This window comes from Tympanuchus pallidicinctus, unplaced genomic scaffold (assembly GCF_026119805.1).
Source record: "Tympanuchus pallidicinctus isolate F22 unplaced genomic scaffold, pur_lepc_1.0 scaffold30, whole genome shotgun sequence".
Taxonomy (NCBI): domain Eukaryota; kingdom Metazoa; phylum Chordata; class Aves; order Galliformes; family Phasianidae; genus Tympanuchus; species Tympanuchus pallidicinctus.
This window is the reverse complement of record NW_026294748.1, coordinates 922,147-937,241: the sequence shown is the minus strand read 5'-3', so window position 1 is coordinate 937,241 and position 15,095 is coordinate 922,147. Positions and strand designations below refer to the sequence as shown.

Here is a 15,095-nt window from a genome sequence, read left to right as displayed (position 1 = left end):
ACCTCTCACATTTACAGTGCATTAAGCACCAAAACTATCCGAGCCACAGCCCGTCAGAGCGCCTCTCCCTGTGCCTGGCAAAGCAAATGGTGAGTGGTGCCAAGCTGCTCTGAACTAGATGCTTCCCGGAGGAAAAGGACGCTCCGGTTGCCCACTGTATTATTTACCCAATCCCCTTTGTGCCACAGAAAAGATTTACTCTGAGCAGATTAATGGCTCAAGGCACGGTGTGAGAGAAATCCCCCAAGATTGCCTGGTTCAGGGCAGAAGGCGAGTGCCTGCTCACCAGGGCCAGCAGCTCCTGGCTGTGCCATGGGGCCGTTCCTGTGGGCACCCCCAGAGGGGTGAGCGGAGTGGGGCAGGAGCCTTTTGCTGGATAGCCATGGGAGCAGGGCAACCCAGCAGAACGCTGTGGCTTTTTGGTGTCCCCAACCCGTGGCGGAGTCCCTGAACCCCAGCCAGGCATGCGAAGGGCTGTGTGAGCATACGTGCACACGTGTGTGTCTGCAAGCCGTGCAGAATAATGCTATTAATGCCATCTGGTGCCGAGACACAGATCCCCCTGTGCAGGGAGCAGACACGGCTTTTTGCTCCCATTAATCTGCTCCCACTGTGCCTCTTGAGGTGGGTGTGTGGGGGTCTCTCCCTCGGGGCTGATGTTGGGGGATGTGTACCCTGAAGGCATGGCTGCTCACGAGCTACGGCGCAGCCAACACAGGGAAATGGGAGCCTGGAGGGCACATGGCACAACTGAGGGTCCTTCCTCGTGCCAGCTGCTCTCCTGGCTGCTGTACCCTCGGCTCCTTCTGCAGGAGGACACAACCACACCGCACCCCAGGCTGTGGGGTTTTGGAGCTGTAGCAGGGAGAGAGGCCAGGGCTGCAAGCAAAGCCTTTGGCTCGTCTGTGCTGCTGCAGGGGAGCTGCTCCCCTCTGAAGGTTCCTGCTTGAACCGTGCAAAGCTGCACCAAGCCTTTATTAGTGGGCCAGTGTCAAAACAAAATTATATTTCCAAATAATCTCCTTACCGTGTTAAATAAGCACCTCAGATTATACAAATTGCGTGGATTTTGTCTAATAACCTTCCCCTGGCTAATCCTATTTTACTGTCAGTGTCTGACCTCGATTTAAGCCCAAACGAAGCAGGTGAGGCAGTTTCTCCTCTGCCAACATCATAGGGAGGGGGGGAGTTTGAGTTTCCAGAATACAGAGCAATGAGGGCTTAAACCCACAGAGAGCTCTGAGTCCAAACCCGGTGCTCACTGCCCGAACTGTTCCCCACAATGCACCCCAAGCCCTGCTGCGGCTGGGATTGCTTCCTCTATTCCCCTTTCTGTGCAATTTCTATTCTCTGCCTTGGCTCAAAGCTTTTTCCGTCACTCCCAGGTGCACCCCGGGCTGCAAAGCCCTCAGGGGCAGAAGAACAGGGGCAGCACTGCGGGGCTGCATGCAGCCCAGAATCAGAGCAGCAGGGCACAGCGCAGCGGCAGCGTGCTGCATGGCGGTCGCTAGGTGTCTGCCTTGGTCCAGCACAGAACTCACAGCCAGCTGCACGCCTTGCTCAACAATTGCAGGAAAGGGATTTTTTGGTTTGCATCCAAAGATGTGAAACCGATGCACAAATTGTTTCCTGTCCCTGCGCAGGAAGGATGTTTGGAGCAAGCGGTCCGAGATAAGCAAGCGCACTGACAGCCCCTCCCCAACAGCACTGACCGTGTGTGCAGGGCACCGGCCAAAAACACAGGCAGTGCATCCCATGAGGAGGGCATGTGCTGAAAATTTGGGCCCCACAGCCAGCCCTCGTGCTGGGCAGGAAGGCACTGGGGTGTTTGGGCTTGGGGACATCCTTCCCTCTGTGGGACCCAATGCAGATGGGGTTACTGTGTGCCACTGGGCCGTGCTGTGTTGGAAGATGCCTGCAGGGCAGAAATTCATTGGTGCTGGGCCAGGAAAGTGGGCAATTCAGAATGTCTCGGGCACAAAGTTTAACCTCTCTCAGCTGGAACTTTATTAGCTAAGAAACACTCGCTGGATCTACCAGAGGGGAAAGCACGAGGGCAATTAGCATCCCAGCCTTGCCGAGGGTGAGCAGGATAATGAATGGATGCATTGGAGCGGGGCAAGGGGTGGCCCTTGGCAAGGACTTCACAGCTGTGGATGAAGCTCTCCTCCCACAGCAACTCTGGAACCGGATGGAGTGGAGGGTCACAGTTCGTCCTCGCACCGCTCCCCCCAGAGCAGGTGCCCGTGTGGCTCTCAGCACTGCCCTGAGCCACGCAGCCCCAGGTGCCTCCTCCTGCAGCCTACCTGTAGCTACAGGTCCTCCTCATTTCCTTGTCTGTGGATGGAAAAGTGAGGGGAGATGCGTTACCCTGGGCAGCATCATGGGGAGGGGCGGGAGGACAAGCCGGTCTCTGTCTTTGCAGCCAGCAGGAGAGATAGGGCTGCCTTAAACCCGAGCCATACCCACCTCCTCTTCTTCTTCCCTCCGCAGTGGAACCGCCGGCCTGGGGTTGAGAGGAGCAGATGAGGCTTCTTGTGCTCACAGCCCCCTCCCCATCTCCCTCCCCATCTCCCATGAAGGCTGCAGGGCTGTCCGCACTCTGAGCTCCCGTTGCTGCCCAGCAACGCCTGAGTGCTCTCCTGGGTGCCCATCTGCCTCCCCACGCTGCTCCTATGGACGCAGGAGCTTTGCTTATCTTTCTCCCTAAAGCACTCGGGAATGTCGAGGTAAGAGCAGCTTTGCAGAGAGCCCTGCACGCTTGGCACCGCGTCCCTGGGAGCTGCCAAGGGCTGTGGGAATGCTGCTTTCTCCCTAGGGAAATGTCAGACTTTTTCTCTGCTATTTTTAATGACTGACCTTCCCTCCGAAGCCTTTGACGCTGGCAGGGAAACGCTAAATATTTACAGCGTCTCCTTCCCAACTCACTTTGTGTCGGGAGTTGGCCTGGGTGGAAATTTCTCAGGCGGCTGCGGGTGATGCCCACCCTGGCAGCAGGACTGACACCCCGGGAGCAGAGAGGAGCCCCGTGCAGGGCAGCACTTACTGAGGATGATGAGGAGCCCGATCACAAAAGCCACGACGGCGAAGATCAGCCCCCCGTGGCGGATGGTCTCATAGTCTGGGGGGAATGATGGGAGCTGCAGCATCAGCCTGGGTGTGTGGAGGTGGGCTGCCAGCCCCCCCACTCACAGCCCCACACCTCATGGGCACCCACTTACCGTAGGTGAACCTGTCCGGGACCTGCTCGGGTGCTTGCTCTGGAAAAGACAAAACCCAATGGGAGCCTGAGCCTGGGAGCTGGGCTCATAGTGGGTGCCTGGGCAGGGAGGTGAGGTGGAAAAGCTGAGAGCTGCAAGGAAGAGTGCTTTGATTTCCTTCCCGATCCAGTAAAGGATTCCCAAACTCTTGTTTTTCACCCCAACTCACCGTGTGCTCACAGGATGCATTTGCAGACGCACGAGACTCGAACTAAGCTGCACACAAGGACCCGGAGCACCGAGCACCCCGTGGGCTGGCACTGTCATCGTGGCTGTGCCATTCTGCGAACCACCTCACCTGATGGCACGTCCCTCAGCAAGGAGAACTCAGACTGCAGAAATGCCCTCCAGAAGCTGAATGCTGTCCGGTGCCGGTGCCCCAGCAGGCTGTGGGGCTTCGAGGACCCATCCCTGCATCTCTCCCAATGAAAGGTGCCCCCACCCTGATGACAGGAGGGTCCTGCGCTCCTGTGTGTTCCCCGCTGCCCGCAGCTCCCTTACCGTCCCCCATCGCGCCGGCGTGCCGTCCAACGGGCGTCTGGCTCTGGGAGTGGGCACCCAGGGGAAAGCATGGTAATTGGGAGGCAAACCTCATTAAACATTAACGGCCTCGGTGTAATGTTTATCGCAGTCACGAGGGGAGGCCCAGGGCTCCTGCCTGCCTTTGGGAGGGAGGGGAGGGCCTGGGCAGAGTGCCCCTGTCTCAGCTGGGAGGAGGGCTCGGATGCTGGGTGGGAGCGAGAGAAGGGTGACAGCAGTGCCAGGTCCCTGCAGTGCCAGGTCCCTGCAGCAGCTCGATCTGTGCCCCAGCCATCACTAAACCATCTCAAGGCACTCGCTGCACACCAGCGTGGCATTGCTGGTGCCAGGATGCTGCACCCCCCAAGCTGTGCCACCTTGGTGGCGAGGTTGGCTGCCAAGCAGACTGCTCCATCCAGTTAGCCCTAATCTCACCATCAGCGAGTGGGTGCCCAAGCTGCTCAGTGCTGAAGGAGCTGAGAAGAACTGGCCCAACAGAGCAACACCCTGGACATACCCTGGGCTCAGCTCCAACTCATCCCAGGAGGTGCACACAGGGCAACACAGGCATCCGAGGTGCCACGAAGCCCAGCGTCACTCAGCACCCCTCTCTCAATGCACCAATGGCTCAGAAGGGATGTGCCCCAAAGACCAGGGGACAAAGGGGCCCTGTGCCCATGCTGCTGGGCTCACTGTTCATGCAGCTATTGACTCTGGCTATTGTTGAAACTGCTGCTGGCTGCAGAAAAGAGCGCGGCATGGAGCAAGCTCAGAGCGCCTGCCCACTGCCAACACAAAGCCCTGTCTGTGCTGCCCGGGGGGCCGCTACCACCTCCCCCAGGGAGCCAGGCTGGCTGCCTCACTGCCCAGCGCAGGGCACAGTGTGGGAAGGGCTCAGCCCTTGCTTTGCTCCATGCTTGCCCCCAACCTCTGCACACTACGCAGTCAGACACCGGTAGAAATGCTGTTTTATTCCTTTCCCCCTCAGATCACAGCACAGAACACACCAGTCCTTCACCACAGCAGCACGCTCGCCTATTTAAAAGGAAACACAATAGCTCTGTTTATTTGACAACAGTCAAAAGTCTGGCTGTTTCTACACAACCATGGGGTTTCTTTGTTTAGTGTTAACACCAACGGAACGCCACAGACACCACGGGCACTCCAACACCGACACTGGGACAGGCACACAGCGACGCACTGGGCTGCAGGGCACGGGGGGCTGTGCCCAGGGACAGATGGAGCAGCGACAGCCAGGAGGGAGGGACACAGTACACAGGACCCCTCTCACAGCCTCCAAGATGCAGAGAGTTTTGCTCCCACGCCAGCACAGCCGCAGGTTCCCAGTGAGGCTCTGCATGGATTTGGAGAAGCCACCAGGAGCAGAGGGCTTCTGGACACGGGGGGGGTGACCTGAGCCCACGGTGGCCAGTGGGCGTGCAGAGCTCTGAGCATCGCTCCCTGCTGCTACTGAGTCCTGGGGCTGAGAGCATGAGGGGTGACAACGCACAGCCACTGGGGGACACGGACACAGGGTGGGCACTGGGAGGAAGTATCCCTGCCCCTTCCCGCTGGAGGTGACAAGGACAGGGGCTGAGCTCAGCGTGTGTACGGTTCAGCTCCACCCCAGCAGCACACGGAGCATTGGTGAGGAGCGGTTGGTGCTGGCTGGTGGGGTCACCACTGCACAGCCGTCCTCGTTCACAGTGACACGGGATTTCACAGCCCTCTCTGCACTTTGTCCCATTTAATGCAGCACGGCGCACTGGGATGGAATTGGGGAGCTCTGAGCAGAGGAAATGGGGGCTGTGCCAGAGGGGTCCCTGCAGCCCTGAGCCCAGCACTGTGGGGCACCTGGCACAGCCCAGCCCTGGGTTTGGGGCCAGGGGGATTATTGCTGAACAGGCAATGAGTGCTGTGCTCCCTTTCTCTCCCGGCCATGCTATGGCCGGCTGCAGTCCCAGAACAGATGGAAAAGCCACCAGAATGCTGCTGGTCTGTGCCAGCAAGCCAGCTGGGGGGGAGCCACATGTGCTTGGTCCCAGCCTCACCATGTGCATGCATGTGTAGGCACTCAGCAATTGCCTAAGAGCTACGGTGCCCAGGCTGCAGTAAGCTGCATGCACCACCACAGCCAGGGCTGTCCGTGCCCTGCAGCTTCCATTGCCAGGGCCGGGAAGGAGCAGGGGAATTGATGCAGCACCATGGAGGCACACGGTGCTTCGCAAACACCCACGATGCTGCTCACCCCCTCCCAGGTCCCCACAGGACCCAGGGCAAGCCAGGGGTCCGCCATGCCCAGCCCACATCACACTCACAGCACGAGGAAGGTGAGGAGAGAGTCACTATTACAACATCAGCAACAACTAGCCCTAGAGGTAATGGTCACCTTACATTAACATACACAGCACTGGAGGCAGAGAGGACAGTGAGTGGAGTTAAGTCGGGTTAGTGGATAGAAAACCGGTGTTGAAGTACAGAGGGTAACACAGACACAGCAGCTTTGCATCTCCTCCAAGGGACCTGTTGCTGCGGGTTCAGTTTCCTGGCAGGCCGCTGGCACCTGCGTTCCGAGCATCTGTCCTCAGGTCTCTGGGTCTGCATGGGGAGGACGGCGGGGGTCAGCTGGGCGCACGCTGCAGCCCTGCCCTGAGTGGGGATAGAACACGCTCCTACCATCACAGTGACTCTATGAAAGCAGATCACAGCCCAGGAGCTCAGAGGAGCTCTGGCTGCAGGGTCTGTGGGCAGGCAGGAGGTGACGTGCCCCAAGGGATTTATGCATAGCTCTCTAGAAGCCCTAAAAATAAAATCACTTTGCAGTGGAGGAGCAGAAGGAAAGGGAGTGTACCCCAGGGGAAAATCCGGACAGATGCTTCCCTTTCCTGCTGTGCTGCCCAGGGCTTGCAGAGCTCAGGGCTCGCCAGCACTGCACAGTGCCATGCCCCAACCACAGCACCATGCTGAGGACGCAGAGCTGCTCAGAGTAGGGGCCCCACAGCTGCCCTTGTGCACAGCCCCAGATCCCCCTCCCTTCTTCCCCAGCACCCACGCTGGGACTCACTGCATGGCTCTGGTTCAGTTCTCTGCTTTCTGCGCTCCTGTTGCTGTAAAGAGAAGAGCAGAGCGGTTTGCACAGCCTGAGCAAAGGCATTCTCCTATCCAGCACACATGGCACAAGGCAGCCTTACCATTTGAGGTGATCAGGTTCTCACCCTGAGCCTCTTCATCCCCCGGAGCTCTGCAGGGAGAAGAGCAGAGTGAGAGCAGCTGGCACTGGCTGCAGCATGCAGGGCACACAGAGGAAGGTGCTTCCAGTGGCATGAGCACCCAGGGCTGTGCAGCAGAGCATCTCACTCACCTGGGCTTCTGGTGAAAACTGCACCTGCACCTCCTGCCTGCAAGGGGACAAAAATACCATGAGTGTGGGGATAAGCCATGGCTTTTCCTGATGGCTGCCCCAGCCCAGCCCCTGAGCACTGCACCCCAACTCACTGAGTATGAGAAGGATGCCGACAGTGAACAGAACCACGGCAAACACCAGCCCACCAATCCGCAGGCTTTGGTAATCTGTGGAAAGGAGAGAGACACGTTTCTGCTGGGCTCTGGGAAGGGGAGCATCTTCTGCTCCTCACTGCACATGCACAGCAACACTCACCATAGTTAAAGGGGTCTTCCTCCTTCTCTTGGGTGCCCACTGGAAATAAACAGACAGAGGATGCAATGTGAGCATACTGAAGGGTGAAAAATTCCACCCTCTCTGCCCAGGGAGGGGATTGCCCCTGCAGGCTGCTGTGCACAGAAGCACTGTACCCACCATCCGCCGCAGCTGCCGACACCAGCAGGGAGCACAGGACGATCAGCACCGCCTCCATGGCTGCAAGCGAGAGGGAGGAGCAGGGTCAGTGCCCAGTGATGGGGACATGGGGAGGGCTGCCCATCACACAGGAATGGGGAGGGTGACAAAGCCCCGGCAACCCCAGTTGTGATGTCTGATACCATCACCATACCCCAGTTCCTACGCCTGGTGTCATCACCATACCCCAATCCCAATGCTTGGTGCCAACACCATACCCAGCCCCACCAGCTGGCACCATCACCATACCCAGCCCTGATGCCTGATGCCATCACCATACTCCAACCTCAATGCTTGGTGTCATCACCAGACCCGCACCCATTGCCTGACGCGATCATCGTATTGCCCACCCTGATGCCTGGTGCCCATAACCGTCCAGCATTTCACACCTAGCAGGTGCAAAGGATGTGCCAGTAGGGTGGGAGTGGTGAGCTGAGCATTGCTTCGTGTGGAGCTGTGAGTTGCCTCTGTGCTGCCAGGGCCAGAACAGAACCCCAGGGGTGCTGGCCCCACTCCTGGCCGATGTCAGCTCAGCCTCAGGGTGGTGCCACATGGAATGGGGTGAGTGTGAGGGCTGCAATGCCTCCATCAAGGTCAACGCTGCGTCCTTCACCCAGAGCATGCTTTAATTTGTCCCAATTAGCATAGCAATTACATTCTCACGATGAGGCCTGTGACCCTGGCACTAGTGGCTGCACTTGCCACCCTCTCCCCCTCCACTCACCTGCAGCAGCAAGGAGGTACTATGAATAACCCGGGTCCTGGTGACAGACGAGCTTGTTCCCGTCTCTTACAGGGCTGGGAGGTGCAGAGCACAGCAAGGAGCTGCACAGGGCTCCTGCTCCCACACCTCCACAGGGACACTGGGGATCCTGCACCCTGAGCACTGCTGCAGCCTCAGCTCTGTGGATGCGGCTCCTCCGAGGGACTGGGAGTGCTGAGGTAGGTCTGACGCTGACCCTAACCCCACAGCACGCTGCTTGCTTGTGTCCCGTTGCTGCCAGGCAGTCACCAAGCAGCCAGCAGTGCAGCCCTACCTATCTTTGTTTCCATTGGGGAGCAGTAGAGACACTCCTGGGGGCAAAGCAAAGAGGTGGCACTGCGCTACACACTGGGGGCACAGAGCAGGGGACACCCCCAGTGCCGGGTGGGCCAGGTGCCAGCTCTGGGCACACACTGTGGGCTCGGTGGCCATACATGGTGCAGAGAGCAGCTAGCTGCAGGAAGGGGTTATCAACCCTGCACAGCCCCGATAGCACCGTGCCGCAGAGGCACCGCAGCTGCTGTGCTGGATGAGTGCCGACAGGAGAGGGGCCCATAGCAGAGCAGGAATTCAAGGGATGCGGATCCCTGGCATCGGGCTACGCAGCCCTGTGGAGCCTGACCTGCTTTAGGGACAACCTCTGTTCCAGAGACGGGCAGGTGTGGGCACAGGGCCCCCAGATCCCCAAGTGGAGCAGTTGTGTGCCCAGAAACGGCGCCCAGAGCCGACCCCAAGAAGTCAGGGCAGGGACCCGTGTTTCCACAGCCTCATTAATTCACCATTCCCAGTCACATCCCATGACAACTCGCGTCCTTCCCTCCCTTCTCACGTCCTGTCATTTGGAAGCAAATGCGCTTCATCCGAACGCCGGAGGGTTTAATTTCCCCCTCCTGCAGCTGCCGCTGCCTTTGTGCAGCACGGGCTGCACTGCCACGCCGCTGCCCAGGCAGCTCCCTCGTTTGCTCAGGCACGTAACTCTGGATAATTACCAGGTTTTAGAAGCGTGCACAAAGAGCCCAGCAGCTGGTGATACAGTAACTTCTAGTTGCACATTTCCCCGTGTCCTTTATCTCACGGCCTCTATCTATTTTCAGTGTAGGCAGACGGTGCCAAATCAGTGGCATTACCCAACAGGAGGCTGCTGGGGGCACGTGGACGTGGCGCAGACCCCCACACAGCACTGTGTGTGCTACTCTCAGCCCTCTGCTCACTTTTGGGCTTCTCGAGCACGGCAGAGTTCAGCTTTTCGCCAAGCCAAGCAACACAGCACACATATGTTCTTTGTTTTCCTAACTCCCTTCTGGAAATTCACACACTTCTGCACAGCACAACGTTGCTCCGCACACGTTAACCACCAGGATTGGCAGTGGCCTCGCTGGGAAAACAAACACCACATTCTGGAGTGCAGATGAGCCCGTTTCTCCTCCAAGGAAGCATATGCTTTGCAAATCATCCCAGGTTTTTGGGTTCTTTTCAAGCTGGCCCACCCACTTCTTTGTGAAGCTGAAGTAAAGTGAGAAGAGCAAACACTGCACGGGGTTTGCCTTCCTCCCCGCCTGCACCATCAGCTTGAAGCGCTCAGGGCTGAAGCTGCTGCCCACTGCCCTCCATTCACACCAGACCCAGCAGCGTCCTGCACACAGCACGGCCACTGAGCAATGGGGACCAATCCGTCCCCCCCAGCACTGGTGTTAAGCTGCTGATCACCGAGCCGTGCAGCCGTGTAAACCTCCATGTAGGGGAGTGCAGAGCGCTGGGCACGTGACTTGAATCAAAACATGTGTTGGTTTTGTTTTTTTTTTCCTGTTAAAACGGATGGATCTGCCATAACAGAGAGCAGCACAGGAAGCGGGGCAGCGGCACGCAGGGCTCTCCTGCACCATTGCCGTGGGTCAGCTGTTTTAAGAGCCGTTTTAACAGGGAATACCAATCCTTGTGCCCCCATCACCAGCCCATATCCACCCCAGGGTGTCTGAGGCAGGCAGGCAGGGGGCTCAGCACCCGTATCCTGCAGGGCTCCAGCAACAAGGAGCCGGGCTCTGCCTGCTCCTGGGCAAGAGCCAAGGTGCTCCCACAGCACCCAGTGGGATACGAAGGCAGGGTGTAGCTGGGGAGAGAGGAGAGCAGGGAAATCCCCAGCAGGAAGACCCAGCTCGCTGAGGAGCTCTCCGAAGCCCTGCCAGGGCAAGGCGGGTACATTTGTAATGGTCTCCAGTCTTGAAGCACCCTTTCCCTTTTCATTGTTTTGCATAGATCAGCCCTGTCAAGTCTCAGCCATCACCGCCCAATGCTGGGCAGCCTCCCTCCGTCAAGAGCCCTGGGGGCATCTCCTGGAGATCAGACCTAGTTAAAATCTCCAGTTTCTGTGCAAAGCCCCAAGACGGTGACAGCAGTGCTCAGTTGCCTGAAGCATTTAGGAGTGTGCATGTGTGAATGGACATTTCCAGCTACGCATAGATGTGCTCTTCTGCCATCTCACGTCAGCATCAATCTGGCTATTAATGTGCCTGTCATGTCTCTTCTTCCTAAATGAGAGGAAGGAGGATTTCCAGCCCCCACCGCTCCAACATGGACATCACTTCCCAAATTTGGTGATGATTCAGAGGTTGGCCGGCTGGAAGACAAAACCGACCTGCCTAACATCAAGCTGTCTCTTGTGCATATCTCCCCAAAGCAGGGAATATTCAAAGGAAACCCTCTCTGGGATCCCGAGGAACAGACTTATGCAGACCCTATTGACCAGCCATGACCCTCTGGATGCTCACAGGAGCACGCGGTCACAGGGGATCACTGCAGACAGCCCACACCCTGTGCTCTCTCACCAAGCTTGCCACCTGCAGGGTTTCACCCAGCCCTGAAGCACCCAGAAACCCACAGCCACCTCCTCCAGCTTGTTCTCTGCTCATTTGCTTAACAGATAATCAGGTGCTGTGGAGCTGAAATTTGCAAACACAACAGTCTGAAGCACACCCAGCACTCCGCAGCCCTCGCTGCACCTCAGCCAAATCCTGGGCTCTGCTCACTGTGTGCGGACAGCCAGGTACCGAGCACAGGTCCCTGTGCCTTGTGCCAGTGCTGCCAGGCTGTGAGGAGGGATGGCAGGCACGGGATGTCTCCATAGTGGTGTGCACAACAGCTGCAAAGCTCGGAGGCTCTTTTACAGCCCAGAATCACTCCAACCTCCCGAAAGGCAAACAGAGAACACAGCTCCGTGTAGAGCTCCCAGCTCACTGCAGAATGCAGTACGTGCAGACTTCCTCCATGCTGAAGTCTGAACTCCTGACAAAAGCGTGACTCTCCGCAAACGAGAAGGGAACTAAAATTAAAACACGAACGTGGAACACGAGCAACACGAGGGGCAGCAGCAGGGAGCCCCGCGCCTGGCCAGGACGGGGTGTTTCCTGGCAAGGCGACTGCAACAGGTGGCCCTGCTCTGCAGCGACTGCACTTTCTGCTGGCAGCACTCCCCGTCACCCCGCCTCACGCTGCCACCCAACACATGGGCAGTTCCTTGGACTTCTCTTCATTGCAACCAGAGCAAAATCACTCGGTGGGGCTGAAAACCCCAATGGGTGCAGGGGACGGCTGCGTGCTGCCATGCACGTGTAGCTGTTCCCACGGGGCTGCTCCTTCATGCTGCAGAGCTTATTCACATCCACACAAACCACCTGTCACTTTCCCTCCCACAGAAATATTTCTGCAAGATCCGAGTTCCGCCACATGGACTCTGATATCTGTTTCTTCGGGAAGCACTAATTACACACCCAGAGACACGCTCTTCCTTTCCTCTCGTCTGCCTTCCCAGGATATAAAGCACTCAACTGTTTATGTATTGCCACGGCGTTACTAAAATATTTAACAACATGAGCCTGAACGTTGCCAAATATTTGGCGAGGAGCAGCCGCCTCCCTTTTCCTCGACGGCTGCACGGGGCGCAGCGAGCAGGGACAGCCCAAGTCCCCCCACGGTGGTCTCCGCCGGAGGCGGGAGATCCGCCCGAGCGTCTTCCCAGCACGGGGGGCTGGTAACCAGGCAACGGTGGGATGAGGGAAACCATGGTACCCGGCGTTGCCATGGCAGCCGCCAGGCCGGGGATGCGGGCGGCCTCGAGGCGAGGGGCGATGCCCCGGGCACCCATCGGGCAGCGCCCCGACGGCACGGCGGATCCCGGGGTACGGCTCGGGAGGAGCGCCCCGCGGCCACGCAGGACGGCCCCCTCCCCACCATCCGGGCCGCGCCCGCCGCACCCACCTGAGCTCTCCGGGCCGGAGCGGGGCAGCGCAGGGCAGAGCCGGGTGGAGCGGGGCCGGGGCCGGCGCTCCCCGCTGCTCCGGGCGAGCTGAGCCGAGCCGAGCCGGGCGGTGCCGAGCAGGAGCCGGGCGGGCGGCGAGCGCAGCGAGCAGGGAGCCGCACAAAGCGAGCGGGGCGGGCCGGGCGGGCGGTGCCTGCCGTCGGGAGGGGCGGCGGCGGGGGGAGCCCGGGGCGGGGGCTGCGAAGAATCGGCCCCCACCCCTCCGGGAGCCCCGCCGAGGGCCGGGCTGCGAGCGGGGACGGAGCGGCCGAGAGCTTCGGGGCGGGGGTCCGGCGGGGCTTTGTGCGGGGGGTGGGCTTGAGGGAGGGCGGAGGCTTTGCCTTCTCTCCCCGCTGCGGGAATGGGGTGGGAGGTGCGGGCGGGATGCTGGCACCGCTGGGCGGCTGGCACGCCCGTGTCTGCTCCGCTCCTGCTGCTGCTGCCCTGGAGAGCCATTTCCTCGTGGCAGAACACCTCGGCGGCGCTATCAGCGGTGACGTGGTTCGTCCCCTAATAACTCAAATGCATCTTGGACAGATACCAGCCTTACTGACAGTAATGGCACATATTCCACTTTGCATTAATTTTCCAGTTTCCAGTAAAATATAAAAGCAGCCCCAGCATTTCAAGGCAATTACACAGAAGGGTCAAGAGATAGAGGCCGGCACAGAGGAGCTGGACAACATCACATCTCCTAATGCATTGGGATAACATGACAAGGCTCTCCATCACGCCGTGGTAAGTGAGGCAGGGACCAAGCAGCCATAATCAGGTTTGGGGCTCCTCTGACTTTCTGCAGCCCTCAGCTGTTATCCTTTGCACACAGTGAAATATTTGGATGCCATGGCTGTGCCCGGGGGCTGCACTGAGGCTGGTGGGTATCTCTGGAGGTGTTTGCATCAGCTGAGAGATGCAGGCAGGCTGCAGCTCCCACAGCACTGGGCTTCTGTGCTTTCTCCTTCACTGGGTTTCTTTATTCCAGAGATACTCAAAGCATTGTCCAAAGTGAGCACAATTAAAAATTGGCACCATAGGCTTTTTGCTGCCTAAACTCAGGTGATATGAGAGCGTTGTGCACATGAGCAGCTCCTCTGGCTATAGCAGCAAGAGTGCTCACAGAGCGGGAGAGTCTGGGGGAGCGACGACTTCTTTGGGGTCGACCTTTTTGTCAGTGCAGGGCAGGCTATGCTGATTTATGGTAACGAAGGGGCAGAGCTGAGCTGAGCTCCTCGTGCTGTTGGAGTCAGCAGAGCAGTGTCAGCAGCTCCACAAGGACATGATTTCATCACAGCAGGGAACATCGGAAGGGAGCAGCACAAGCGGGCGTCCTCCCAGAGAGCAGGAAGGAGCCACTTGGTCTCTTGAACTTTCCCCTCTGATTGCAGATCCTTCTCGGGGTTTTGGCCATTTCTCCATCTCGTGCAGACAACGCTCCGAGTGACGGCGCTGATGTTTCATCTGTGATGCAGCATGGGTCAGCAGCCCAGGACGGACGTGGGAGCTGTGGGAAGGGGCAGCAGAGCAGCTGGGAGCCCTGCATGCAGCTGGCCTTCAGTTTAACAGCATACAATGGGGCCTCAGTGCCACGCATTCCCCATGAGCTCAGACTTTCCTTGCTTGCAAAGCGCTGTCACTGAGCAGCACTGCCCCAAAATGCGGCCCCCCAGCAGCGCTCCCCGCTTTGCCGCCCGCAGCCCTGCACGCTGTGTGTCTTTTCCCAGCAGCCCTGTGTTAATTTTAGCTGTGCTGAGGCTCTGGGCAGGCAGCAGGCGTCCCGTCCCAGGAGCCTCAGAGCAAAGCAGTTTGCTGTGGTCTGAGAACTTAACCCTGGTTTGCGGGGGATTGGGACACGGCTGGAGCTGCCTGGCAGTGCTGGAGGAAGGGGAGGGTTCTGTCCACACCCCAAGCTCAGAGCAGAGCCATCAGACCTCCCTGATTCCTAACACCAAGCCTGAAAACGTTTGCAAACTCTTCCTGATCCTGCTCGGGGCCACTGGAGAATTGAGCAGCGACAAAGGGGAAGGCTGTGCAGAGCCACATGGCTGCTTTTAACCCAGTAACATCCTCTTTCATTGGGCCTAAGCCGTTCCTTGTGCTTGGGAGGAACCAAGGAGGCAGCAGGCTGCATTAAAGCTGACAAAGCCTGTGTTCAACAGCAGCTCTGTATTGCCCAAGCTGAAGTTCGGCGATGCCGTGCCAAGAGATGATGCCAACTGTGGGAGGGAACCAATCCAAAGCTATGGGAAAAACATTTTTGAGAAGAAACATCACCTCTGAAACCACATAAACAAATCCATTTTGACACAACTAAACAGAGAGCTCTAAAAGGAAAGTTTGGGAAAAACAGCACTAATTGGGTGGTGATTCATATGGTGCCGGTCAGACTGTGTTTTTGTAATCTCCATT

The 15,095-nt window shown here is 58.3% G+C and overlaps 1 protein-coding gene across 1 annotated transcript; it reads right to left on the bottom strand.

The window, feature by feature from the left end:
• Nucleotides 1–1,983: 1,983 nt before the first annotated feature.
• LOC128087493 (uncharacterized) lies at nt 1,984–13,163 on the bottom strand. The gene is made up of 13 exons (XM_052697041.1): nt 12,650–13,163; nt 7,597–7,656; nt 7,438–7,476; nt 7,275–7,349; nt 7,141–7,177; nt 6,971–7,020; nt 6,860–6,886; nt 3,762–3,857; nt 3,222–3,260; nt 3,047–3,121; nt 2,470–2,506; nt 2,307–2,337; nt 1,984–2,181 (listed from the first exon to the last, which is right to left on the bottom strand). Exons 1-12 carry the CDS (start codon nt 13,143–13,145, stop codon nt 2,313–2,315), a joined length of 1,056 nt encoding a protein of 351 aa, XP_052553001.1. The 5' UTR covers nt 13,146–13,163; the 3' UTR covers nt 1,984–2,181; nt 2,307–2,312.
• Between the last annotated feature and the right edge of the window lie 1,932 nt (nt 13,164–15,095).